The sequence below is a fragment of the Carcharhinus amblyrhynchos genome, unplaced genomic scaffold (assembly GCF_965287045.1).
Source record: "Carcharhinus amblyrhynchos unplaced genomic scaffold, sCarAmb.v2.hapA scaffold_44, whole genome shotgun sequence".
Taxonomy (NCBI): Eukaryota; Metazoa; Chordata; class Chondrichthyes; order Carcharhiniformes; family Carcharhinidae; genus Carcharhinus; species Carcharhinus amblyrhynchos.
Window position 1 is genome coordinate 580,802 of NW_027649785.1, and position 26,036 is coordinate 606,837.

The following is a 26,036-nucleotide window of genomic DNA, read 5'->3' on the forward strand; positions in this document are numbered from 1 at the left end:
CTTCCTTGCCCAGAGAAGCCTAGTAAAAGTACGCCCTCTACCAATCAAAATGAACCTTCTAGTGATTTTTCGATATGACAAATGCCTTGCTAGTTTGCCACAAAATAAACCTTCATTTAATCCTCAGATGTAAGCATTATTTTATTGATAGTATCGCAGGGTGAGAATGGAACTCGACTGGACGAAATGTGTTGTGCTGAATGAAAAATGCCAGGCTCGGTGAACATGGAGGAGTGGGTGGCTGGGTAAGTTTGGAGTGGAGCAGAGAAGAGTTTTGTTGGGGGAGGGGGTGGGGTGGGGTGGGGTGGGGTGGGGTGGGGAGGGTAAGGGGGGGAGTGGTGGGGTTGGGGGTGGGAGTTTGGGTCTTACGGTCAAAGAGGTTTCAAAAGCAAAAGGGAGGTGGCCAGCTCGTCACCCCGTGTTGCTGAAATCAACATCGCCGGCACCCCGAAAACGCTCGGGAGGTTTGGAAAAATGAAAAAAAAAAGCTTTTGCTCTGTTTTATTTCTCGATGTTAAAACCGAAAATGCACTCTCTGTGTAGTTGTGAGTTGTTAATAAAGCTCTTTGAAAAACCCATACCGATTTGTTGGACTTGAATAATCTTCCCCAGAGTCCACGTTCTTGAGTCAGGGGAGTGACCCCCCCCCCCAACCCACACCCACTCAGGGGAGTGCCCACCCACCCAGTCAGGAGAGTGCCCACCTCCCCCCTCACTCACTCAGGGGAGTGCCCACCCACCCAGTCAGGAGAGTGCCCACCCCCCCCCTCACTCACTCAGGGGAGTGCCCTCCCCACCCCACCCACTCAGGGGAGTGCCCACCCACTCAGGGAGTATCCCCCCACCACCCACTCAGGGGAGTGACCCCCCCCCTCCCCCCCTGCCTCACCCACTCAGGGGACTGACCCCCCCCATCACCCACTCAGGGGAGTGCCCCCCCCCACCCCACTCAGGGAGTATCCCCCCCCACCCACTTAGGGAGTGCCCTCCTCACCCACTCAGGGGAGTGCCCCCCCTCTCTCACCCACTCAGGTGAGTGCCCCACTCTCTCACCCACTCAGGGGAGTGCCCCCACTCTCTCACCCACTCAGGTGAGTGCCCCCCTCTCTCACCCACTCAGGGGAGTGCCCCCACTCTCTCACCCACTCAGGTGAGTGCCCCCCTCTCTCACCCACGCAGGGGAGTGCCCCCCCTCTCTCACCCACTCAGGGGAGTGCCCCCACTCTCTCACCCACGCAGGGGAGTGCCCCCCTCTCTCACCCACTCAGGGGAGTGCCCTCACTCTCTCACCCACTCAGGGGAGTGCCCCCCCTCTCTCACCCACTCAGGGGAGTGCCCCCACTCTCTCACCCACACAGGGAAGTGCCCCCCCTCTCTCACCCACTCAGGGGAGTGCCCCCACTCTCTCACCCACGCAGGGGAGTGCCCCCACTCTCTCACCCACTCAGGGGAGTGCCCCCCCCCTCTCTCACCCCTCAGGGGAGTAACCCCCCCCTCCTCCTCCACCTCAAAGGGTACCATGGCCACAACAGTTTGATGATGGTTGTTCCTGGGGAAAGTTGCTGCCATTACTCTGGTACCTCACCCCCAAAGGGTGACCACAGATGGTGGCGAAGGTGGCACAGTGATGACCATTGCTGAGTTCATACTGTGCCGATAAGAGGGCCAAATATACCAGGAAAATGATTACACACAACGCACCACGCCAAACATCACACCCACACCTTGGTGATTATTACAACACTCTGCAAATCATTGTAACAATCATGTCTAGCTCATTATTACTCTGATTATACCCGGTTGGTAAAGGCGCCTATTTTATCAGTCCAATTACTGCACCAATCACACTGTGCCAATAATGACACCAATTTTACTGCACTGACTCATCCACCATTTAAACCAAATATTACATTCATTACTCCAAGCCATACTGTGCTATTTATTGCACCAGTTGCACTGTCCCTTCGACACAAACTCTCTAATCCTCCAAATGCAGATACCCTTCAGGAAACCACTGGCTCCTCTGCTCACGAATTCCCATCTCTCATACCTGCCTCTCCTGCTGCCTGCCTCTTTCTGCTCTGCTTGTCTCTCTCTCTCTCTCTAATACCTACCTGTCTATCTCTGATACCTGTTTCTCTCTGATGCCTGTCCATCTCTGATGCCTGTCTGTCTCTGCTGCCTATCTGTCTCTCTGCCTGTCTATCTCTGATACCTGTCGCTCTCTGATGCCTGTCGCTCTCTGATGCCCGTCGCTTTCTCTCTGCTGCCTGTCTGTCTCTCTGCCTGTCTATCCCTGATGCCTGTCTATCTCTGATGCCTGTCTATCTCTGATGCCTGTCGCTCTCTCTCTGCTGCCTGTCTGTCTCTCTGCCTGTGTATCTCTGATACCTGTCTATCTCTGATGCCTGTCTCTCTCTCTGATGCCTGTCTCTCTCTCTGTTGCCTGTCTATCTCTCTAATGCCTGTCTATCTCTGATGCCTGTCTATCTCTCCAATGCTTGTCTCTCTCTCTGATGCCTGTCTATCTCTCTAATGCCTGTCTCTCTCTCTGATGCCTGTCTATCTCTGATGCCTGTCTCTCTCTCTGATGCCTGTCTCTCTCTCTCTGATGCCTGTCTCTCTCTCTCTGATGCCTGTCTCTCTCTCTGATGCCTGTCTCTCTCTCTCTGGTGCCTGTCTCTCTCTCTCTGGTGCCTGTCTCTTTCTGATGCTTATTTGTTTCTTCTAACTTCTCCTCTTGTCCCGGCAAAATTATTTGCTCCAGGCGGGGAGGTGATGGCCGAGTGGTATTATTGTTAGAAACTCAGCTAATGTTCTGGGGATCTAACCCGCAAATCTTTGGACTGTGGGAGGAAACTGGAGCACCGAGAGGAAACCCACACAGACACGGGGAGAATGCGCAAATCCAACACAGACAGTGACCCAAGCCTGAAATCGAATTGAACCCGGGTCCCTGGCGCTGTGAGGCAGCAGTGCCAACCACTGTGCCAGCCCTTATCAAATATTCCTCTATCAAAAACTCCCCCCCAATCTTTGCTCCCAAGGGAACAATCCCAGCTTCTCCAACCCTGAACTTGGAGGTGAATCCCGCCACAGCAGATGGTGGGATTTGAATTCAATAAAAAAAAATCTGGGATTAAGAATCTACTGATGACCGTGAAACCATTGTTGGAAAAAACCCATCTGGTTCACCGATGTCCTTTAGGGAAGGAAATCTGCTGTCCTTACCCTGGTCTGGTCTACCTGTGACTCCAGAGCCACAGCAATGTGGTTGACTGTCAGCTGCCATAAGGCAGATAATAAATGGGCAATAAATGCTGGCCCAGCCAGCGACCCCCATGTCTCATGAATGAACAAAGTATATATATATATCTGTCCACCGGCCTAAAATACTGACCACATTCAGTTTCTGCTGGGAAGCAAATTGTTCACCTTTCTCTTCACCTTAATTGCGGAATCCGGATAGAACATAGAACACACTACAGCACAAACAGGCCCTTCGGCCCACAAGTTGCACCGATGATATCCCTACCTACCAGGCCTATCTATAACCCCCAATCCCATTAAATCCCATGTATTCATCCAGAAGTCTTTTAAAAGACCCCAGCGAGTTCGCCTCCACCACCACCGACAGCAGCCGATTCCACTCACTCACCACCCTCTGAGTGAAAAACTTACCCCGACATCCCCTCTGTACCTGCTCCCCAGCACCTTAAACCTGTGTCCTCTCGTAGTGACCATTTCAGCCCTGGGAAATAGCCTCCGAGAATCCACCCTATCTATTCCTCTCAACATCTTATAAACCTCTATCAGGTCGCCTCTCAACCTTTGTCTCTCCAGGGAGAAGAGTCCCAGCTCCCTCAACCTATCCTCATAAGGCATGCCTCCCAATCCAGGCAACATCCTTGTAAATCTCCTCTGCACCCTCTCAATAGCCTCCACATCCTTCTTGTAGTGAGGCGGCCAGAACTGCGCACAGCACTCCAAGTGTAGGATGATGAGGATTTTGGCACCCAATTCTGGTCACCCATGCTTTAGGGTGGGTTTAAAATTCTTGGGAGAGTGCGGGGTTAATTTACTAGAACGGTTTCAGGGATGGAGGCTTGGGTGACAGTGTGGGGTTTGCACATTCTCCTCGTGTCTGCGTGGGTGCTCCTGTTTCCTCCCACAGTCCAAAGATGTGCAGGTTAATTGGATTGGCCAGGCTAAATTGCCTCTTAGTGTCCAAAGATGTGTAGGTTAGGTGGATTGGCCATGCTAAATTTCCCCTTAGTATCCAAAGATGTGCAGGTTAGGTGGATTGGCCATGCTAAATTGCCCCTTAGTGTCCAAAGATGTGCAGGTTAGGTGGATCGGCCATGCTAAATTGCCCCTTAGTGTCCAAAGATGTGCAGGTTAGGTGGATTGGCCATGCTAAATTGCCCCTTAGTGTCCAAAGATGTGCAGGTTAGGTGGATTGGCCATGCTAAATTGCCCCTTGGTGTCCAAAGATGTGTAGGTTAGGTGGATTGGCCATGCTAAATTGCCCCTTAGTGTCCAAAGAAGTGTAGGCTAGGGGGGTAAATGGAGTAAAAAGTGGGGTTATGACATTAGGGCCTGGGTAAGATGCTCTGTCAAAGAGTTGGTGCAGACCCGATGGGATTCTATGGTCACGGCAGACTTTCCTGAGGTAGACAAGAAGAAATTTTGTTCCCAATAGCTGAAGGGGCACAAGGATAGTTGCGGGGGGGGTGGTGGTGTGGTGAGGCACAGGGTTAAGGTTTTGGGGAAGGGAAGCTTGGGGGCCAGCGTGAGGAAGAATATTTTAATGTATTGAGTGGCAATGACTTGGCATTCGCTACCACCAAGGATGGTGGAAGTCGAGACAATGATTTTTAAAGGAGAAATGGCTAGACATTTGAGGAAAGTTAGCTTGCAGGGCTACAGGATAGATTAGGGAAATGGATCAGTCTGCAGAGTGCGAAGTTGTACGAATGAAGTAGTGGCATGATGGGAAAATTGGTCAAGTACTTGGTACAAAATAAGGAAAACTGACTCTGCGTAACCTAAGACATGAATAAGACCGGAGTAGGTCAAGACCTGATAAAGCTGACTCCACATAACCTAGGGCTGTATGAGTAAGACAAGACAAGGTCAGGGATGAAGGAGTCACTGACTTTCCGTTCTATCAAAGGACAAGATAAAGGTATGACTGAGGAGACAAAGAGTTTTAGGAGGTCAGCAAATTGTACCATGATTTATGACATTGCTTACGACGCTATTATTGATTGAATTTTTGAATAAGCTCTGGTCACACAAACTGATAATGAGTAAGTATAAATACCGAACTGATTCTTTATGTCAGTGGGGACTTGACGAAGAATTAACAAGTCAAAGCGACAGCTCTCTGAACTCAAGTTTTTGCCAATACTGCATACAAGTTATTTTGTTGGAACGAACCTTGTTGAGTCTTCCTACCACAGTCAAGAAGCAGGAAAATTTCCACTTCCACAGAGAGCTGGCATGGTTCTGATGGGCCAAATGGCCTTGTTCTGCGTTGGATGATTCTACGACTTTCCCACAAACCTTTGACAGCACAGTAAAGAAAATTGAGAGTTTCTTTAAATCATCTGTTAAATCTTTAATTTTTGTTTAAGGGCTTTTTGTAAAGGGATTCACTGCAATTTTCTTCAATAATCTCAAAATCTGGTCCACGTGACCTGGCGACCCTTGACTTGGAAGCAACTTCAACAGGAAGTTAGTGTAGGCAAGCTGGCAGACACAAAGGAGAGCTGGAGGCAGAAGGCGATCAGCATCCAGACACAACATCTCTGTGTAAGAGGTGGGGAACTGGGAAGCGGTGTGAATAGCTCAGAGACGGTAAAGGGTTGGGTCTGTGACCAGATGCGGCCAAACTGTGAATGGGATATTATTGGTTGGTCTCTTCAAAAGGAATTCAGGAGAGCTACAGCACCAGGACTATCACAGGAGAGAGGGTTCATAGAAATGTGTCTCAGTGATGATAATCGAACGTGTGAACCAATGACTGGGCCCCACTCATGCGCCCCAGACCTGGGTCCCACTCCCGTGCCCCTGGGCCTCGCCCCACTCCCGCACCCCGGGCCTGGGCCCCACTCCCGTGCCCCTGGGCCTCGCCCCACTCCCGTGCCCCGAGCCTGGGCCCTGCTCCCGCACTCGGGGCCTCGGCTTTGCTCCTGTGCCCTGGGCCTGGGCCCCGCTCCCGCGCCCTGGGCCTGGGCCCAGCTCCTGCGCCCTGGGCCTGGGCCCCGCTCCCACACCCTGGGCCTGGGCCCCACTCCCACACCCTGGGCCTCGGCCCCGCTCCCTCGCCCTGGGCCTGCGCCCCGCTCCCGCGCCCTGGGCCTGCGCCCCGCTCCCTCGCCCTGGGCCTGCGCCCCGCTCCCGCGCCCTGGGCCTTGGCCCCGCTCCCGCGCCCTGGGCCTCGGCCCCGCTCCCGCACCCTGGGTCTGGGCCCCACTCCCGCACCCTGGGCCTCGGCCCCGCTCCCTCGCCCTGGGCCTGGGCCCCGCTCCCACACCCTGGGCCTGGGCCCCACTCCCACACCCTGGGCCTCGGCCCTGCTCCCTCGCCCTGGGCCTGCGCCCCGCTCCCGCGCCCTGGGCCTGGGCCCCGCTCCCGCGCCCTGGGCCTGGGCCCCACTCCCGCACCCTGGGCCTGGGCCCCGCTCCCTCGCCCTGGGCCTGGGCCCCACTCCCGCACCCTGGGCCTCGGCCCCGCTCCCTCGCCCTGGGCCTGGGCCCCGCTCCCACACCCTGGGCCTGGGCCCCACTCCCACACCCTGGGCCTCGGCCCCGCTCCCTCGCCCTGGGCCTGCGCCCCGCTCCCGCGCCCTGGGCCTCGGCCCCGCTCCCACACCCTGGGCCTGGGCCCTGCTCCCGCGCCCTGGGCCTCGGCCCCGCTCCCACACCCTGGGCCTGGGCCCCGCTCCCGCACCCTGGGCCTGGGCCCCACTCCTGGGCCCCGCCCCGTGACCCGGGCCTCGGTTCTGCTCCCACATTCCGGCCTGACAAAACTTTCAAAAAAAAACCCCTCAAGCTCAGAAAGATTCCACAGGAAGCCTGAGAAACTAGCCGAGGATTCAGAATAAAATAGACTTTATTTCCAAACTGACAGAAGGAAGTGTACAGATCGAGGCAGCAGAACGTCTGCTGTGAATGCAGCAGCTGAGAATCCTGCACCTCTGTCACTCTCTCCACACAGGAACTGCACTCACTGGGGCAGGAGAGGAGTGGGGGAGGGTGGTAAAAATATAATAATATCTGTCTGACAATAGAATGATTTCCTTTTGTTTTTGTTTTTGGTATCCTTTTGGTGGGATGTTATTGTTAGAATTAGAAGTTTGCAAATCATCAAACACTCCCAGGACAGGTACAGCATGGGGTTAGACACAGAGTAAAGCTCCCTCTACACTGTCCCCCATCAAACACTCCCAGGACAGGTACAGCACGGGGTTAGATACAGAGTAAAGCTCCCTCTACACTGTCCCCCCCATCAAACACTCCCAGGACAGGTACAGCACGGGGTTAGATACAGAGTAAAGCTCCCTCTACACTGTCCCCCCCATCAAACACTCCCAGGACAGGTACAGCACGGGGTTAGATACAGAGTAAAGCTCCCTCTACACTGTCCCCCCCATCAAACACTCCCAGGACAGGTACAGCACGGGGTTAGATACAGAGTAAAGCTCCCTCTACACTGTCCCCCCCATCAAACACTCCAGGACAGGTACAGCACGGGGTTAGATACAGAGTAAAGCTCCCTCTACACTGTCCCCCCATCAAACACTCCCAGGACAGGTACAGCACGGGGTTAGATACAGAGTAAAACTCCCTCTACACTGTCCCCCCATCAAACACTCCCAGGACAGGTACAGCACGGGGTTAGATACAGAGTAAAGCTCCCTCTGCACTGTCCCCCCATCAAACACTCCCAGGACAGGGACAGCACAGGGTTAGATACAGAGTGAAGCTCCCTCTGCACTGTCTCCCATCAAACACTCCCAGGACAGGTACAACACGGGGTTAGATACAGAGTAAAGCTCCCTCTACACTGTCCCCCATCAAACACCCCCAGGACAGGTACAGCATGGGGTTAGATACAGAGTAAAGCTCCCTCTACACTGTCTCCCCATCAAACACTCCCAGGACAGGTACAGCACCGGGGTTAGATACAGAGTAAAGCTCCCTCTACACTGTCCCCCCATCAAACACTCCCAGGACAGGTACAGCACGGGGTTAGATACAGAGTAAAGCTTTTTCGTGTTTCCACTGCAGTTTGAGGTGCGGTTAACACTGACTAACATACATCCTGGCCTGTGTGAGTGTCTGATTGCTGAATAAAGGTCAGTTTGGGCCAGTGGTCCAGACCCACTGGGAGCTGGATTGAGAAAGGCCATTCCAGACCAGGAGACTTAGACGGGTCTGAGCCTGCCTCCCACAGCTGAGCTCTCGGTGTTTACTGCCCCCCCCCCAACTTGCCCCAGCTTTTACCCTGTGAGTAAGCAGGAGTGTGAGGGGGAGGGCACCGTCATAAACCAAATTGTAAGGTTCCTAACAGGCTCAGTACCTGATACGGCCAGTAGGACTTTACTGCCTCGCTCGTCCCAAACCTGTAGCATCCCACCCGAGGTCAACAGACCTTTCCATTGGTCCGCATCCCCCACCCTCCCCGCCCTCCCCCTCCCCCCCCCCCCACCCCCACCCCGTCCGCTCCGATTCCCGTAGCCGGCGGGATGGTAAAATTCCGATCCTTTGGATTTCCTGAAATAACCGGCTGGGGAGACGGCACCAAGGCAGCGGGTTGGGTGCCTCCGCTTGCAAAGTTACGTCAGGCGTTCCAGCAGAACTGTCCGCGGGGATTCATCCCCCCCCCGCCGTGTCCTCCACCCTGAGGTCGGTGACCCTCAGCGATCACCTCTCGATGGACACAAAGGGACAAGATTCCAGGGTCATTTGAGACTCCCAATCGGTTTCAGTGTTTTGCTGGGGGTTTTGGCGTTGATTTGGTTTCAGATTCTGAGTGGACACATTTCCCCCGGGTGTGGTGGGTGGGTGGGTGGGTGGGTAGGTGGGGGCGGAGGTTAGATATATTTACAGCTTCTGCTCCACTTTTCACTGCTATCCAGGGGCGTGCTGTAGGCTGAGTGCCAGTCTCGCTCAAACACACTCTGCAGTTGCTGCTGCACGGTCAAGTCCTGGGAACGTTTGCCCGAGCCAGTCTGGTTCACCACTAAGCCCACGCCTGCCGTGTTCTCAAAGTAATCGCCAGACCAGTTGGAAGTCCCTGAAACAGAGGAAAACAAATGCTGTTTAATCCAGAGATGGGCTGACTGTGTGAGACAGACAGACAGACAGACAGAGAGGTGTACATGGGCAGGCCATAACTTCGTCAATTTCCAACATCCCCCCCCCCCTCCCCCCGAGCTGTGTCTGGGGTACGTGTTGTCAGACTTTTTACTGTGTTTACCCCAGTCCAACGCCGGCACATCCACATCATACGTGCCAGCAGTCAGGGTTCCTGCGATCGGCATCGGTGATGAGCCGGTTGGTCATCAACTGGTGGAGACAGTCGGTGCTTGGGGGCATCGGAGGCTAAATTCAGGGGCAGACGGGAATGGAGAGAGGCTGAAGGGTAGGAGGGAGGGGAGGAGGGAAGGGGGGACGGAGGGGAGGGAGGAGGGGAGAAGGGAGGGGAGCAAGAGTTCCAAAGATTTATTTTGTACCTATCCCCATGCTGTACGTGTGTTTGACAGGGACAGTTTAGTCGGAGCTTTACTCTGTATCTAACCCCGTGCTGTACCTGTCCTGGGAGTGTTTGATGGGGGGACAGTGTAGAGGGAGCTTTACTCTGTATCTAACCCCGTGCTGTACCTGTCCTGGGAGTGTTTGATGGGGGGACAGTGTAGAGGGAGCTTTACTCTGTATCTAACCCCGTGCTGTACCTGTCCTGGGAGTGTTTGATGGGGGGACAGTGTAGAGGGAGCTTTACTCTGTATCTAACCCCGTGCTGTACCTGTCCTGGGAGTGTTTGATGGGGGGACAGTGTAGAGGGAACTTTACTCTGTATCTAACCCCGTGCTGTACCTGTCCTGGGAGTGTTTGATGGGGGGACAGTGTAGAGGGAACTTTACTCTGTATCTAACCCAGTGCTGTACCTGTCCTGGGAGTGTTTGATGGGGGGACAGTGTAGAGGGAACTTTACTCTGTATCTAACCCCGTGCTGTACCTGTCCTGGGAGTGTTTGATGGGGGGACAGTGTAGAGGGAGCTTTACTCTGTATCTAACCCCGTGCTGTACCTGTCCTGGGAGTGTTTGATGGGGGGACAGTGTAGAGGGAGCTTTACTCTGTATCTAACCCCGTGCTGTACCTGTCCTGGGAGTGTTTGATGGGGGGGACAGTGTAGAGGGAGCTTTACTCTGTATCTAACCCCGTGCTGTACCTGTCCTGGGAGTGTTTGATGGGGGGACAGTGTAGAGGGAGCTTTACTCTGTATCTAACCCCGTGCTGTACCTGTCCTGGGAGTGTTTGATGGGGGGACAGTGTAGAGGGAACTTTACTCTGTATCTAACCCCGTGCTGTACCTGTCCTGGGAGTGTTTGATGGGGGGACAGTGTAGAGGGAGCTTTACTCTGTATCTAACCCCGTGCTGTACCTGTCCTGGGAGTGTTTGATGGGGGGACAGTGTAGAGGGAGCTTTACTCTGTATCTAACCCCGTGTTGTACCTGTCCTGGGAGTGTTTGATGGGGGGACAGTGTAGAGGGAGCTTTACTCTGTGTTTAACCCCGTGCTGTACCTGTCCTGGGAGTGTTTGATGGGGACAGTGTAGAGGGAGCTTTACTCTGTATCTTACCCCGTGCTGTATCTGTCCTGGGATGGATCTCTAGGGAAGGAAATCTGCTTTAATCTGGTGTTGTACTTATGTGTGGCTCCAGAGCCACAGCAATGTGGTTGACTCTCAATTGCATTCCAAAGACGACTAGGGATGGGCAATAAATGCTGGCCAGCCAGCGACGCCCTTATCCCAAGAATGAATAAAATAAACTCCTAATCTCTACTCCTTTGATCACAGATTCACTATTCGATACGTAGCAATCAGCGGAAGGCTGCTCACCGATGTAGGCCACTTTGTCCGTCACCATGTACTTGTTGTGATTGACTCGTGTGTACGGGATCCTCCTTTGCTCCTGCGTCGAGGGCACCACAAAGATCTTCTACAAGAAGGAAATGGGAGGGAGGGTTACCGTGTATCTCGATAGCAACGCAGCACCTGCACTGGAAATGCTGGTGAGAGCTCCCTCAATGGGTTAAACACGAACCCACCGTGTTGCTAAGACATTGAGGGCATTGCTAGTTAACGCCTCTACTTTCTCAGGAGGCTAAGGAAATTTGGCGCGTCAGCTACGACTCTCACCAACTTTTACAGATGCACCATAGAAAGCATTCTTTCTGGTTGTATCACAGCTCGGTATGGGCTCCTGCTCTGCCCAAGACCGTTACCTAAAAAACTACGGTAAGAAGTCTCACAACACCAGGTTAAAGTCCAACAGGTTTATTTTGTATCACGAGCTTTCAGGAGCGCTGCTCCAAAATCGCGTGACCCCAAATAAACCTGTTGGGCTTTAATCTGGTGTTGTGAGGCTTCTTACTGTGCCCATCCCAGTCCGACGCCGGCATCTCCACATCATGGCAATAAACTCCGTGAATGTAGCCCAGTCCATCACGCAAACCAGCCTCCCATCCATTGACTCTGTCTACACTTCCCGCTGCCTCGGGGAAAAGCAGCCAGCGTAATTAAGGACCCCACACACCCTGGAAATTCTCTCTTTCACCTTCTTCTGTCAGGAAAAAGATACAAGTCTGAGCTCACGTACCGACCGACTCAAGAACAGCTTCTTCCCTGCTACTGTCAGACTCTTGAATAGACCTACCTTGTATGAAGTTGATCTTTCTCTAGCTCTGACTGTAACACTATGTTCTGCACTCTGTCCTTTCCTTCTCTATGTACTGTATGCTTTGTCTGTACACAAGAAACAATACTTTTCACTGTCTACTAATATATGTAATAATAATAAATCCAATCAAATCAAGTCAATTTGAATGGCCAGTCCACCTAACCCACACACCTTTTGGACCGTGGGAGAAAAACTGGAGCACCCAGAGGAAACCCACACAGACACGGGGAGAATGTGCAAACTCCACACAGACAATGACCCAAGGCTTAAATTCAATCCGGTGGTTAGCACTGCTACCCCATAGCGCCAGGGACAAAGGTTCGATTCTGGCCTTGGGTGACTGTGTGTGGAGTTAGCACACTCTCTCCGTGTGTGAGTGTGAGTGCTTGTGTGTGTGTGTGTGTGTGTGTGTATAAGGATGAGTGTGTGTGTGCGAGTGTGACTGTGCATGTGAGCATGGGAGTGCGCGTGAGTGTGATTGTGTGAGTGAGTGTGCATGTGACTGTGTGTGAGTGTGTGCGAGTGTATGTGAGTGAGTGTGAGTGCGCAAGTGTGATTGTGTGAGTGTGTGAGAGTGTATGTGAGTGAGTGTGAGTGCGCAAGTGTGATTGTGTGCGTGACTGTGCATGAGTGCAAGTGTGCGAGTCAGTGTGAGTGTGCGTGAATGAGTGAGTGTGACTGTATGAGTAAGTGTGTGTGTGATTGTGTGTGAGTGAGAGTGAGTGTGTGTGTGTGTGTGAGTCTGTGCACATGTGTGGGAGTGTGTGCACGTGTGTGTCGGTGTGTGCCCTGTGATGGACTGGTGTTCCATCTGGGGTATATCCCATCTAACACCCAGGGTGGGATTTTCCAGCTGCGCTTGCCCCAAGACCCCTCCTGTCCCGCCTGCGATGATTCCCGTGGGGGGGGGCTGGATGGGAGGATTCCACCCCCAGTGTCTGCCGGAACAGTCTCGACGCTGTGATGGAGAATTGGTGTGAGCAGTGAGGTGACGATGATTGGCGGAAAGGGTGGGTAGAGGGAGATAACGAGAGGAGCGCTCAGAATGAGGGGACAAATAATTTGAGCCACACCGTACTGGGGCAGCGTCAGGAAGCACTTCCTCACACAAGGGAGATCTGGAACTGCTGAGGTCAGTTGTGAAGGATAGATTTTCTCGCACGATGCCACCCCTGGGTTAGAGAAATAGATTACAATACAGAACAGTCACAACCTAGTTGAGTGACAAAACAGGAGCAAGGGGCTGAATGGCCTCCCTAAACATTTGCCTCTTGAGAAGTGGCTTAAAAGCAAAACGCCAAAGCACGCCATCAATAGGTCGGGATTCCCACCAGCCCCCCCCCTTAGATCACCATCCAAGATGACCGCCCACTCACCACCTTCACGTTGAGGAAGTGGTGTCTATTCAGAGCTGTCAATGAATGGAGGAAGGGGAACATGGTGGGGTCGGAGTGCGACCAACAGCTGATGAGGAGGTTTATTTTCACTCTCCGCTCGAACGCTGCCTTCCGCAGGTGTCTGTCGATCTCCGGCCAGTACCTAGCGGCGAAAGTGAAATCGTTATTAGCCAGCGCTATCCTTACTGATGGAGCGGCTCCTCCAGAAACCCCAGCCATGCAAACATGCCCCTCCCCCCTTACTCCCCTTCCCGTCATCCCCCTGGGGTTTGTAGGATCCATACAATCCCCCCAAGTGCAGAAGACAAAGAACAAAGAACAACACAGCACAGGAAACAGGCCCTTCGGCCCAACGAGCCCGCGCCGCCATTTTAACACTGTCAGTGCCCTCGTCTACCCATGACCCTTGTCCACGCCTATTGGACTCTACAATAAAGGAATTATAACCAGATCGAGGGGGAGACTAATTTAGGGACAATTTGTTACACCAATCAGCCTAAGAGCACATCTTTGGGGTGTGGGAGGAAACCGGAGCACCCGGAGAAAACCCACGCAAGCACGGGGAGAATGGTACTGGTGTTTTTCTCTTTTAATTCACAGGTTTTAAGGATGTATAAGGATGTGGAATGATACTAATGTTTTTCCTCTTTTAATTCACAGGTTTTAAGCCAGTCCGCCTTGTTGTCCAACGAGGGGCATACACGCGATGGGTCGTACTTGGGCTGCTCTTGGCTGTTCGAGATTGGCCTAGTGCTTCATGTCGTTAGTGTGTGCTTAAACTGGACCAGATACTGGGCAAGACGACAGCTCAGTGACTCTCACTGTTTGCTGTGCAGACACATGGATTTGGGCCGGTGTCTGTGGGAGTTTGCGCATTCTCCCCGTGCTTGCGTGGGTTTTCTCCAGGTGCTCCGGTTTCCTCCCACACCCCAAAGATGTGCTGTTAGGCTGATTGGAGGTAATAAATTGTCCCCAAATTAGTTTCCCTCAATGTGGATTGCCATAAGCATAGATAAGGGTCATGGGTGGAGGGGGGGACTGGTAATGTTAAAATGGCGGCGCGGGCTCGTTGGGCCGAAGGGCCTGTTTCCCAGGCTGTTTCTGTTCTTTGTTCTTTGTTATGTGCAAACTCCCACAGACACTGGCCCAAATCCATGTATCTGCACAGCAAACAGTGATAGTCTTGAATCTACACTGACTCTCCAAAAGGGCAACCTACCTAGACTCACTCCCCCAGCCCTATACCCAAACTCATGGTCAATCCACCTACCTGCACATCTTTGGACTGTAAGGAGGAAACCAGAGCACCCAGAGGACATAGGCAGAACGTGCAAACTCCACACAGACAGTCCCCAAGGCTGGATTTGAACCCAGGTCCCTGGCACTGTGAGGCAGCAGCACTAACCACACAGAGAGACCAATAAACAAGGTGAGAGAAACAAATAGTCAGAGAGAAAGACAGAAAGAGAATCAGTGTGACAGAGAGGTCGAGTGAGGGGCATTCAGTCTGTTCACAAATGGACTCTTCATGAATGCTTGGCAGAGCTCCAAGGCTTAGTAATAAATTAACTCAGCAGGGGCCTATTTCCACAATGGGAAGAGGAGTATTTCTGTTAGTTGACTGACATCTTTATGAGATTTTAATAAACCATTCTTTATTTTTTTTCCATGTCTGTAAGTTTATTTGGATAAGGTTAAGAGGTGTGAACTGAGGTAAAGCTTTGATATTCAAGTCTCGGACACTGTTATAAGAATCACCGTTTCTTTTTAAGTAGATCTGTGAGTGCATTTCAAGCCTTGTCATTGCTACTTTATAGTTGGCAGGTTTCAGAGCACATTGGACGAGTGGGCAAGAAGCAGGAAGGTGGGAGGGATATGGAGGTATGGAAGGGGCATGAGGAGATGATGAGGGGGTGGTGAGGGGTGAGGGCTAGAGGGCCCAATGTATAAGAATACAACTGGGAAGGAAGACTAGATGCAGGAATTTCAACCAACTGCCTCGACACTCGTCCCCTCCAACCAACTGCCTCAACACTCACTCCCCCTCCAACCAACTGCCTCAACACTCATCCCCCCTCCAACCAACTGCCTCAATACTCACCCCCCCTCCAACCAACTGCCTCAACACTCACCCCCCCTCCAACCAACTGCCTCAATACTCACCCCCCCTCCAACCAACTGCCTCAACACTCACCCCCCCTCCAACCAACTGCCTCAACACTCATCCCCCCTCCAACCAACTGCCTCAATACTCACCCCCCCTCCAACCAGCTGCCTCGACACTCACCCCCCCTCCAACCAGCTGCCTCGACACTCGCCCCCTCCAACCAACTGCCTCAATACTCACCCCCCCTCCAACCAACTGCCTCAACACTCACCCCCCCTCCAACCAACTGCCTCAATACTCACCCCCCCTCCAACCAACTGCCTCAACACTCACCCCCCCTCCAACCAACTGCCTCAACACTCATCCCCCCTCCAACCAACTGCCTCAATACTCACCCCCCCTCCAACCAACTGCCTCAACACTCACCCCCCCTCCAACCAACTGCCTCAACGCTAGCTCACTCCAATGAGGTTTTGCTGAGGTTTTGGGCCTGGATCCAAATGCCCCCCAACTGTGTCTCCAGAATACACTGCTCAACTGAAAAACACACGTGCACGCGCGCACACACACGGGATGATCCACGCAAATCGCCTTTTACCTTTGAGGAGTTGAGAAGACTGTTACGGGGATGTAGTTCATGACTGCCACGTAAACAAACTCACTCGCATCATCGATGATGCTGAGAATGGCCCAGAGGTCATCCGTTCGTCCGTCTGGACACAACTGAGGGGGGGAGCTCTAAAAGAGAGAGTGGGGGGGGAAGCGAGGGGTCAGTGATAACTCAAACCCGTTCTGCTATCAGCGCTATCGATAGACTGGGGATGGATTGGTCCCTCGTGGCTTCAGATAAACAACTCGGCCGATCCATCATAGGAACTGGGGCAGGCCGTTCAGCCCTTCAAGTCTGTTCAACCATCCAACTATATCACAGCTGAACTGAATATTAACTCCGTTAACGCATCAGAAATCTTGCAATCCTCAAACAGTTGCAGCACAGGAGGCCATTCAGCCCCACGTGTCCGTGCCAGCTCTCTGCAAGGTCCATTCCCTCGCCCTTTCCCTGCAAATTTTCCTTTCCCTTCAGGGACTTGTACCTCTCTGAAAGCCTTCCTCGAGCCTGTCAGCTCCCGACGCTGTGGCAGCGCACTCCAGAACCCGACCACTCGCTGAGGGAGGAGGGCTCTTCTCAAGTCGCCGTTGCTTCCTTCGCCAATCGCCTTCGATCTGTGCCCCCCCCTCCTCTCCCATCCTTCCACCAATGGGGGAAGAGTTTCTCCCTGTCTAATCCATCCAGCATCCATCCACTCCCCTCCTGGCTGTGTCCTGCCGCACAGGAATCGGTGGGTGTGCTGGTACCATTCCAGCCTTGGAGTGGGATTTCCCGCCGGAGTCTGACGGACATTTGACTTGTCAGTCATATTTACCCCCCCCCCAACCACCCACCCACCCACCCCAAGAAGATTCTTGAGACAGGCGGGACGGCAAAGTTTCAGCCTCAGAATTAAAAAAGAATATTTTATAAACGGTGAGAAACTTGTCGATGTTCAGAGAGACTTTTTTCTTTCCGAGTTTATTTATCGGCGCCACCAAGTAAGGCTGACGTTAACACTGCAATGAAGTTACTGTGAAAATCCCCCAGTCGCCACACTCCTGTTGGGGTACACTGAGGGAGGATTTAACCCGGCCGGTGCACCCTGACCAGCACGTCTTTCGGACAGTGGGAGGAAACCCACGCAGACACGGGGAGAACGTGCAAACTCCACACAGGCGGTGGCCCGAGCCGGGGAATCGAACCCGGGTCCCTGGCGCCGTGAGGCAGCAGCGCTAACCCGCCGTGCCACCAATTACACCAGTGTGCAATTGTACAAAGGGTTAATATGCGGGCGCAACAAGCGATCAGGAAGGCAAATGGAGGGGATTGGAGTACAGGAATGAAGAAACCTTGCTGCAAGTGGACGGGTTTTGGTGAAACCACATCTGGAATATGGCGTGAAGTTTCAGTTTCCACATTTAAGGAAGGATAAACCCACACTGGAGACAGCACAGTGAAGGGTCACTGGATGAAGTGGTTGTGCTCTGATGAGAGATTGAGTAAATTCTTTTCTAATTCATTTGTGGGACGCAGGCATCACTGGCTGGGCCAGCATTTATTGCCCATCCCTAATTGCCCCTTGTTCAGAGAGCAGTTGAGAGTCAACCACATTGCTGCGGCTCTGGACTCACATGTAGGTCAGACCGGGTAAGGACGGCAGATTTCCTTCCCTAAAGGGGACATTAATGAACCAGATGGGTTTTTCCGACAATGGTTTGGTGGTCATCAGTAGATTCTTAATTCCAGATATCTTTCATGGAATTCAAATTCCACCATCTGCCGTGGCGGGATTCGAACCCGGGTCCCCGGGACGTTGGCTGAGTTGATAGTCTAGCGATAATCCCACTCGGCCAAGGCCTCCCTGGTTACACATTCAGAAGAATGAGAGGTGATCTCATTGAAACCTAGGCAGTTCTGACAGGGTTTGATTGGACGGACACACAGAGAGATTGTTCCAATTGGTCAGTCAGTCTAAAATACGGGGGCACACTCTCAGGATAGGGGGCTGAGATAAGGAGAAATGATCTCCCCCCCCCGCAGGAAGGGCTGTGAATGTTTGGAATTCTCTACCCCAGTGGGTGTGGGTGCTCTATCATTGAGTATATCCTGGTTTGGAGGGTAGGTCTTAGGAAAGGTTGAGGGAGCTGAGGCTTTTCTCTTTGGAGCTGAGGAGGATGAGAGGCGACTTAATAGAGGTTTATAAGATGATGAGGGGGATAGATAGAGTGGATGTGCAGAGACTATTGCCTCAGGTGGATGTAGCTGTTACTTGGGGGCATAACTATAAGGTTCATGATGGGAGATATAGGAGGGATGTCCGAGGTAGGTTCTTCACTCAGAGAGTGGTTGGGGTGTGGAATAGACTCCCTGCTATGATAGTGGAGTCGGACACTTTAGGAACTTTCAAGCGGTTATTGGATCATCAGTAGATTCTTAATTCCAGATATCTCTCATGGAATTCAAATTCCACCATCTGCCGTGGCGGGATTCAAACCCCGGTCCCCAGAACGTTGGCTGAGTTGCTGGATTGATTGTGGGTTGCTCTATCATTGACTATATCCTGGTTTGGAGGATGGGTCTTATGAGGAAAGGTTGAGGGAGCTGGGGCACATGGAGCACACCAGAATGATAGGGAGCGGGATAGCTTGATCTTGGGACCGGACATAGCTCAGTACAACATTGAGGGCCGAAGGGCCTGTACTGAGTTGTACTGTTCTATGTTCTATATTTAAGGCTGAGATAGACAGATTTATGGTCCCTCAGGGAATTATGGGATATGGGGAATGGGCGGGAAAATGAAGTTGAAGCCTGCCTTGATCGTATAGAATGGCGGAGATGGGCCGAATGGTCTACTCCTGCTCCTGTTTCTTGTGTTCTGTTGCCTCTGACATGAGAATTCCTGCCTGCTGGAGGAAGCATTGATGGGAGGGATGTAACTCTGGGTGGGGAAACTACAAATCTGACCAGGAGCCGCCCACCTTCTGACTGAGCTGGCCAAGGCCTGCAGGACCCGGCTGTCAAAGGAACCAACCAACCAAGATGCCGACACCCTCCCTGTGACCCCGCATGGATCCCGGTAAACCTCGGAGAGAAACCGGCGACACGTTTGCAGAGCTTACTGAGAAGTAGACGCTGGCCGGGGTGTTGTTCAGGTCCAGTTTCATCGAGGTGTTCGCATTGTAGGACGTGGAGTAATTACTGGGCCAGGGGGATGGGATGCTGCTGTTGGGCCCACCAATTGTCCAGTACTCTTCAAAGATCTTGCCCAGATCCTCCGCCAGGCTGCTGCAGTTGTAGACGATGGCTCCCAGCTCCTTCACCTGCCGAGAGGCCGGAAGAGATTCAAGATAACGACTCGCACAGGAAACTGTGCTCCCCACTCCCACCCTCTCCCAAAATGATCTCCCCCCCCCCAGGAAGGGCTGTGAATGTTTGGAATTCTCTACCCCAGTGGGTGTGGGTGCTCTATCATTGAGTATATCCTGGTTTGGAGGGTAGGTCTTAGGAAAGGTTGAGGGAGCTGGGGCTTTTCTCTTCAGAGTGGAGGAGGATGTCCAAGAAATAAGGTTCCAATTGAACAGAACTTGCATTTGCCTCGTACCGTGACCCCAGCAGGATTCCCCCAAGAGCAGTTAAAATGTAGTTAAAACCCAGTCATTCTTGATAACACATGGCCAATTTGTGCCCAGATCTTGGTTGAAGGACAGTCTGTAGGACACCTCCTACTTTTCCTCTAATTCAATCAGGAAATATTTGACATCCAGCCAAGCAGGCCTCAGTCTCAGGCCGCCCCCCCAAAAGCCAGTGGTGCCTCTGCCATCGCGGCTCTCCCTCAGTGCTGCACTGGAACATCGACCAGGGCCGTAGGCTGGGCTAGAAGCTAAAGCTATCTCTCAGGCACAGAACGGGCACCTAAACATGGCGGACGGGGGCCCGCGCGCCAATCACTCATCGGAAATGCGTCATCGTCATTGGCAAAGGTGCAAAAATAGGCAGCCAGGCCGCACGCCTGAAAGAAATGCTCGCCTTGTTCATGCCTCAAGCTGCAGGCCCCATTTACACAGCCAACTTTCTGAGGAAGCCACTACCAGGCCTGGGGGGAGTGGGGGAGGGGGGGGGGGTCCTCAAAGAGACCGCTGACAGCTGCCTTCAAACATATACGATGATAACAACCACCTATATAGCACCTTGAACATAAAGAAAGGTCCCCACAGTGCTTCACAAGAACATTATAAAACCCAAGTGTGACAACAAGCCAGATGAGGAGATATTGGGTCAGGTCATAGAGGTTTACAGATTGGAAACAGGACCTCCGGCCCAACTTGTCCATGCTGCCCTTTTTGTTAAACCCGTAAGCTAATCCCAGTTGCCCGCGTTTGGCCCATATCCCTCTATACCCATTTTATGAATGTAACTATCTAAATGCTTTTTAAAATTGTTCCCGCCTCTACTACTACTACCTCTGGCAGCTTGTTACAGACGCTCACCACCCTCTGTGTGAAAAAATAGCCCCATTCTCACCCACCACCCTCTAAGTGAAAAACTTACCCCTCACATCTCCTCTGCACACACTCCCCATCACCTTAAACCTGTGTCCTCTCGTAGCGACCATTTCAGCCCTGGGAATCCACCCGATCAATACCTCTCAACACCTCATAAACCTCGATCAGGTCACCTCTCATCCTTCGTCTCTCCAGGGAGAAGAGTCCCAGCTCCTTCAACCTATCCTCATAAGGCCTGTCACCCAATCCAGGCAACATCCTTGTAAATCTCCTCTGCGCCCATTTTTTAAAATTTTAATTTCAATTTTCATTCCAGGAACTAGCCTGGGGAATCTCCTTTGGACTGCCTCCAATCTTACTATCTCCTTTTTAAGATAGGGCGAACAAAACTGTAGGCAGTATTCCAGGAGAGTCCTCACCAACACAGAGATCTCCCCCTCGGTTACCTGGGTCAGTGATCTCCCCCTCGGTACCTGGGTCAGTGATCTGCCCCTCAGTTACCTGGGTCAGTGATCTCCCCCTCGGTTACCTGGGTCAGTGATCTCCCTCTCGGTTACCTGGGTCAGTGATCTCCCTCTCGGTTACCTGGGTCAGTGATCTCCCTCTCGGTTACCTGGGTCAGTGATCTCCCCCTCGGTTACCTGGGTCAGTGATCTCCCTCTCGGTTACCTGGGTCAGTGATCTCCCCCTCGGTTACCTGGGTCAGTGATCTCCCCCTCGGTACCTGGGTCAGTGATCTCCCTCTCGGTTACCTGGGTCAGTGATCTCCCCCTCGGTTACCTGGGTCAGTGATCTCCCCCTCGGTTACCTGGGTCAGTGATCTGCCCCTCAGTTACCTGGGTCAGTGATCTCCCCCTCGGTTACCTGGGTCAGTGATCTCCCTCTCAGTTACCTGGGTCAGTGATCTCCCTCTCGGTTACCTGGGTCAGTGATCTGCCCCTCGGTTACCTGGGTCAGTGATCTCCCCCTCGGTTACCTGGGTCAGTGATCTCCCCCTCGGTTACCTGGGTCAGTGATCTGCCCCTCAGTTACCTGGGTCAGTGATCTCCCCCTCGGTTACCTGGGTCAGTGATCTCCCCCTCGGTTACCTGGGTCAGTGATCTCCACCTCGGTTACCTGGGTCAGTGATCTCCCTCTCAGTTACCTGGGTCAGTGATCTCCCTCTCGGTTACCTGGGTCAGTGATCTGCCCCTCGGTTACCTGGGTCAGTGATCTCCCCCTCGGTTACCTGGGTCAGTGATCTCCTCCTCGGTTACCTGGGTCAGTGATCTCCCCCTCGGTTACCTGGGTCAGTGATCTCCCCCTCGGTTACCTGGGTCAGTGATCTCCCTCTCGGTTACCTGGGTCAGTGATCTGCCCCTCAGTTACCTGGGTCAGTGATCTCCCCCTCGGTTACCTGGGTCAGTGATCTCCCCCTCGGTTACCTGGGTCAGTGATCTCCTCCTCGGTTACCTGGGTCAGTGATCTCCCCCTCGGTTACCTGGGTCAGTGATCTCCCCCTCGGTTACCTGGGTCAGTGATCTCCCCCTCGGTTACCTGGGTCAGTGATCTCCCCCTCGGTTACCTGGGTCAGTGATCTCCCTCTCGGTTACCTGGGTCAGTGATCTCCCCCTCGGTTACCTGGGTCAGTGATCTGCCCCTCGGTTACCTGGGTCAGTGATCTCCCCCTCGGTTACCTGGGTCAGTGATCTCCCCCTCGGTTACCTGGGTCAGTGATCTCCCCCTCGGTTACCTGGGTCAGTGATCTCCCCCTCAGTTACCTGGGTCAGTGATCTCCCTCTCGGTTACCTGGGTCAGTGATCTCCCCCTCGGTTACCTGGGTCAGTGATCTCCCCCTCGGTACCTGGGTCAGTGATCTCCCTCTCGGTTACCTGGGTCAGTGATCTCCACCTCGGTTACCTGGGTCAGTGATCTCCCTCTCGGTTACCTGGGTCAGTGATCTCCCCCTCGGTTACCTGGGTCAGTGATCTCCCCCTCGGTTACCTGGGTCAGTGATCTCCCTCTCGGTTACCTGGGTCAGTGATCTCCCCCTCGGTTACCTGGGTCAGTGATCTCCCCCTCGGTTACCTGGGTCAGTGATCTCCCTCTCGGTTACCTGGGTCAGTGATCTCCACCTCGGTTACCTGGGTCAGTGACCTCCCTCTCAGTTACCTGGGTCAGTGATCTCCCCCTCGGTTACCTGGGTCAGTGATCTCCCTCTCGGTTACCTGGGTCAGTGATCTCCCTCTCGGTTACCTGGGTCAGTGATCTCCCTCTCGGTTACCTGGGTCAGTGATCTCCCCCTCGGTTACCTGGGTCAGTGATCTCCACCTCGGTTACCTGGGTCAGTGATCTCCCTCTCGGTTACCTGGGTCAGTGATCTCCCCCTCGGTACCTGGGTCAGTGATCTCCCCCTCGGTTACCTGGGTCAGTGACCTCCCTCTCAGTTACCTGGGTCAGTGATCTCCCCCTCGGTTACCTGGGTCAGTGATCTCCCCCTCGGTTACCTGGGTCAGTGATCTCCCCCTCGGTTACCTGGGTCAGTGACCTCCCTCTCAGTTACCTGGGTCAGTGATCTCCCCCTCGGTTACTTGGGTCAGTGATCTCCCCCTCGGTTACCTGGGTCAGTGATCTCCCTCTCGGTTACCTGGGTCAGTGATCTCCCCCTCGGTTACCTGGGTCAGTGATCTCCCCCTCGGTTACTTGGGTCAGTGATCTCCCCCTCGGTTACCTGGGTCAGTGATCTCCCCCTCGGTTACTTGGGTCAGTGATCTCCCCCTCGGTTACCTGGGTCAGTGATCTCCCTCTCGGTTACCTGGGTCAGTGATCTCCCTCTCGGTTACCTGGGTCAGTGATCTCCCCCTCGGTTACCTGGGTCAGTGATCTCCCCCTCGGTTACCTGGGTCAGTGATCTGCCCCTCGGTTACCTGGGTCAGTGATCTCCCCCTCGGTTACCTGGGTCAGTGATCTCCCCCTCGGTTACCTGGGTCAGTGATCTCCCCCTCGGTTACCTGGGTCAGTGATCTCCCCCTCGGTTACCTGGGTCAGTGATCTCCCTCTCGGTTACCTGGGTCAGTGATCTCCCTCTCAGTTACCTGGGTCAGTGATCTGCCCCTCGGTTACCTGGGTCAGTGATCTCCTCCTCGGTTACCTGGGTCAGTGATCTCCCCCTCGGTTACCTGGGTCAGTGATCTCCCCCTCGGTTACCTGGGTCAGTGATCTCCCCCTCGGTTACCTGGGTCAGTGATCTCCCTCTCGGTTACCTGGGTCAGTGATCTCCCTCTCAGTTACCTGGGTCAGTGATCTGCCCCTCGGTTACCTGGGTCAGTGATCTCCTCCTCGGTTACCTGGGTCAGTGATCTCCCCCTCGGTACCTGGGTCAGTGATCTGCCCCTCGGTTACCTGGGTCAGTGATCTCCCTCTCGGTTACCTGGGTCAGTGATCTCCCTCTCGGTTACCTGGGTCAGTGATCTCCCTCTCGGTTACCTGGGTCAGTGATCTCCCCCTCGGTTACCTGGGTCAGTGATCTCCCCCTCGGTTACCTGGGTCAGTGATCTCCCCCTCAGTTACCTGGGTCAGTGATCTCCCCCTCGGTTACCTGGGTCAGTGATCTCCCTCTCGGTTACCTGGGTCAGTGATCTCCCCCTCGGTTACCTGGGTCAGTGATCTCCCCCTCGGTTACCTGGGTCAGTGATCTCCCCCTCAGTTACCTGGGTCAGTGATCTCCCCCTCGGTTACCTGGGTCAGTGATCTCCCTCTCGGTTACCTGGGTCAGTGATCTGCCCCTCGGTTACCTGGGTCAGTGATCTGCTCCTCGGTTACCTGGGTCAGTGATCTCCCTCTCGGTTACCTGGGTCAGTGATCTCCCCCTCAGTTACCTGGGTCAGTGATCTCCCCCTCAGTTACCTGGGTCAGTGATCTCCAGTCCATGTTGGCACTTCCAATGTACACGTGCTTCCTGTCCACTATCCAGAATTTGGTGTGCAGAACCCCTTCCGTTAGCCTGCTCATTTCCACAACCGCTGTCTTGGCACCTGTCAACACACAAAACAATGACCCAATGACCCCAGGTTGACTTGGGTGTCAGTACCAGGAGAAGGATTTGCATCTCTATAGCGCCTTCCAGGGCCCCGGATGTCCCAAAGCACCTCATGGATGGCCCCTGAGGTAGACATGATGTAGAGATTTCGGCTGGGATAAACACAGTAAGAAGTCTCACAACACCAGGTTAACGTCCAACCTGCCCCTGAGGTGCAGTTATCATTGCAATAAGAACATCAGAAATGGGAGTCGGAGTAGACCACTCAGCCCATCGAGCCTGTTCTATCTTTCATAGGATCCCGACTGTGCGGAAGGAGGCCATTCAGCCCATCAAGCCTGCAATGACATCAATCCCACCAGGTCCTATCCCCGTAACCTCACGTATTTATCCTGCCTGACACTAAGTGTCAATTTAGCACGGCCAATTTACCTAACCCGCACATCTTTCGGATGGTGGGAGGAAACCAGGGCACCCATGGGGAAACCCACGCAGGCACGGGGAGAATGTGCAGACTCCGCACAGACAGTGAGCTGGGATTGAACCCTGGCGCTGTGAGGCAGCAGTGCTAACCACTGTGCCACCGTGTCACCCCAGTGTTACTGAACCTTCCAGCAGACCATCGGGGGCTGAAGCGCTGATAAACTTACCGTTCTTTTCCAGAATGTGCAAGTCGTTCAGGCTCTGAGACTTCGAGGGTTCACTGACAGCGATCCGTAAGTTCAGTTTTCCAGCAGCTTGCTTCAGTTCCTGAAAAACCTCCTCGCCCTGAAGAGAGAAGTGACCAGTTAGAACCAAAAGGTGCAGTGAACGTGGAGGTAAACAGTGTAGATGAAGAAAGAACGACTGCAACAGCCATCTAACAACAATAATGGCACTATTGGCTTTCAAATGGCTATTCTGGCTGAGAGTTAAGCATGCTGGGATTTTTGGTCAACTTTTAATTGAAACCAAATGCAGGTCATAAAGTTCAGGGTTCTGGTCTGGAAAGTATGACCTGAAGCTTCTTGTGTTGGGAAGTTATTTACTCTCCAGTAAGTTTAAAGTTTATTTATTAGTATCACATGTAGGCTTACATCAACACTGCAAATGAAGTTACTGTGAAAATCCCCTAGTTGCCACATTCCAGCACCTGTTCGGGTACACTGAGGGAGAATTTAGCACGGCCAATGCACCCTAACCCGCACATCTTTCAGACTGTGGGAGGAAACCGGGGCACCCGGAGGAAACCCACACAGACACGGGGAGAACGTGCAGACTCCGCACGGACAGCGATCCAAGCCGGGAATCGAGACAGAGTGGCATGTAATTTTATTGCTGTTATGTGAGGTACATGTCATCTGAATTAAGCATAATGGCATCGTTCATAAGTAATTTCATTGGATGTTCGAGCCATGTGATCAGTTTCTGGTGACACAGTTGGCTGGATAATTAGAATTCTCTG

General features: G+C 53.3%; 1 protein-coding gene across 1 annotated transcript in view; it reads right to left on the reverse strand.

The window, feature by feature from the left end:
- Window positions 1-9,099: 9,099 nt before the first annotated feature.
- The window catches only part of LOC145337183 (5'-3' exonuclease PLD3-like), a 47,493-nt gene continuing 30,556 nt past the window's right edge, over window positions 9,100-26,036 (reverse strand). Inside the window, exons 6-12 of the mRNA XM_080181983.1 lie at window positions 25,243-25,360; window positions 24,460-24,587; window positions 19,192-19,392; window positions 16,079-16,218; window positions 13,353-13,515; window positions 11,136-11,235; window positions 9,100-9,306 (exon numbers count right to left, since the gene is read on the reverse strand). Of these exons, the coding sequence (XP_080038109.1) occupies window positions 9,104-9,306; window positions 11,136-11,235; window positions 13,353-13,515; window positions 16,079-16,218; window positions 19,192-19,392; window positions 24,460-24,587; window positions 25,243-25,360 (1,053 nt within the window). The 3' untranslated portion in view covers window positions 9,100-9,103. The remainder of the gene's footprint in view (window positions 9,307-11,135; window positions 11,236-13,352; window positions 13,516-16,078; window positions 16,219-19,191; window positions 19,393-24,459; window positions 24,588-25,242; window positions 25,361-26,036) is intronic.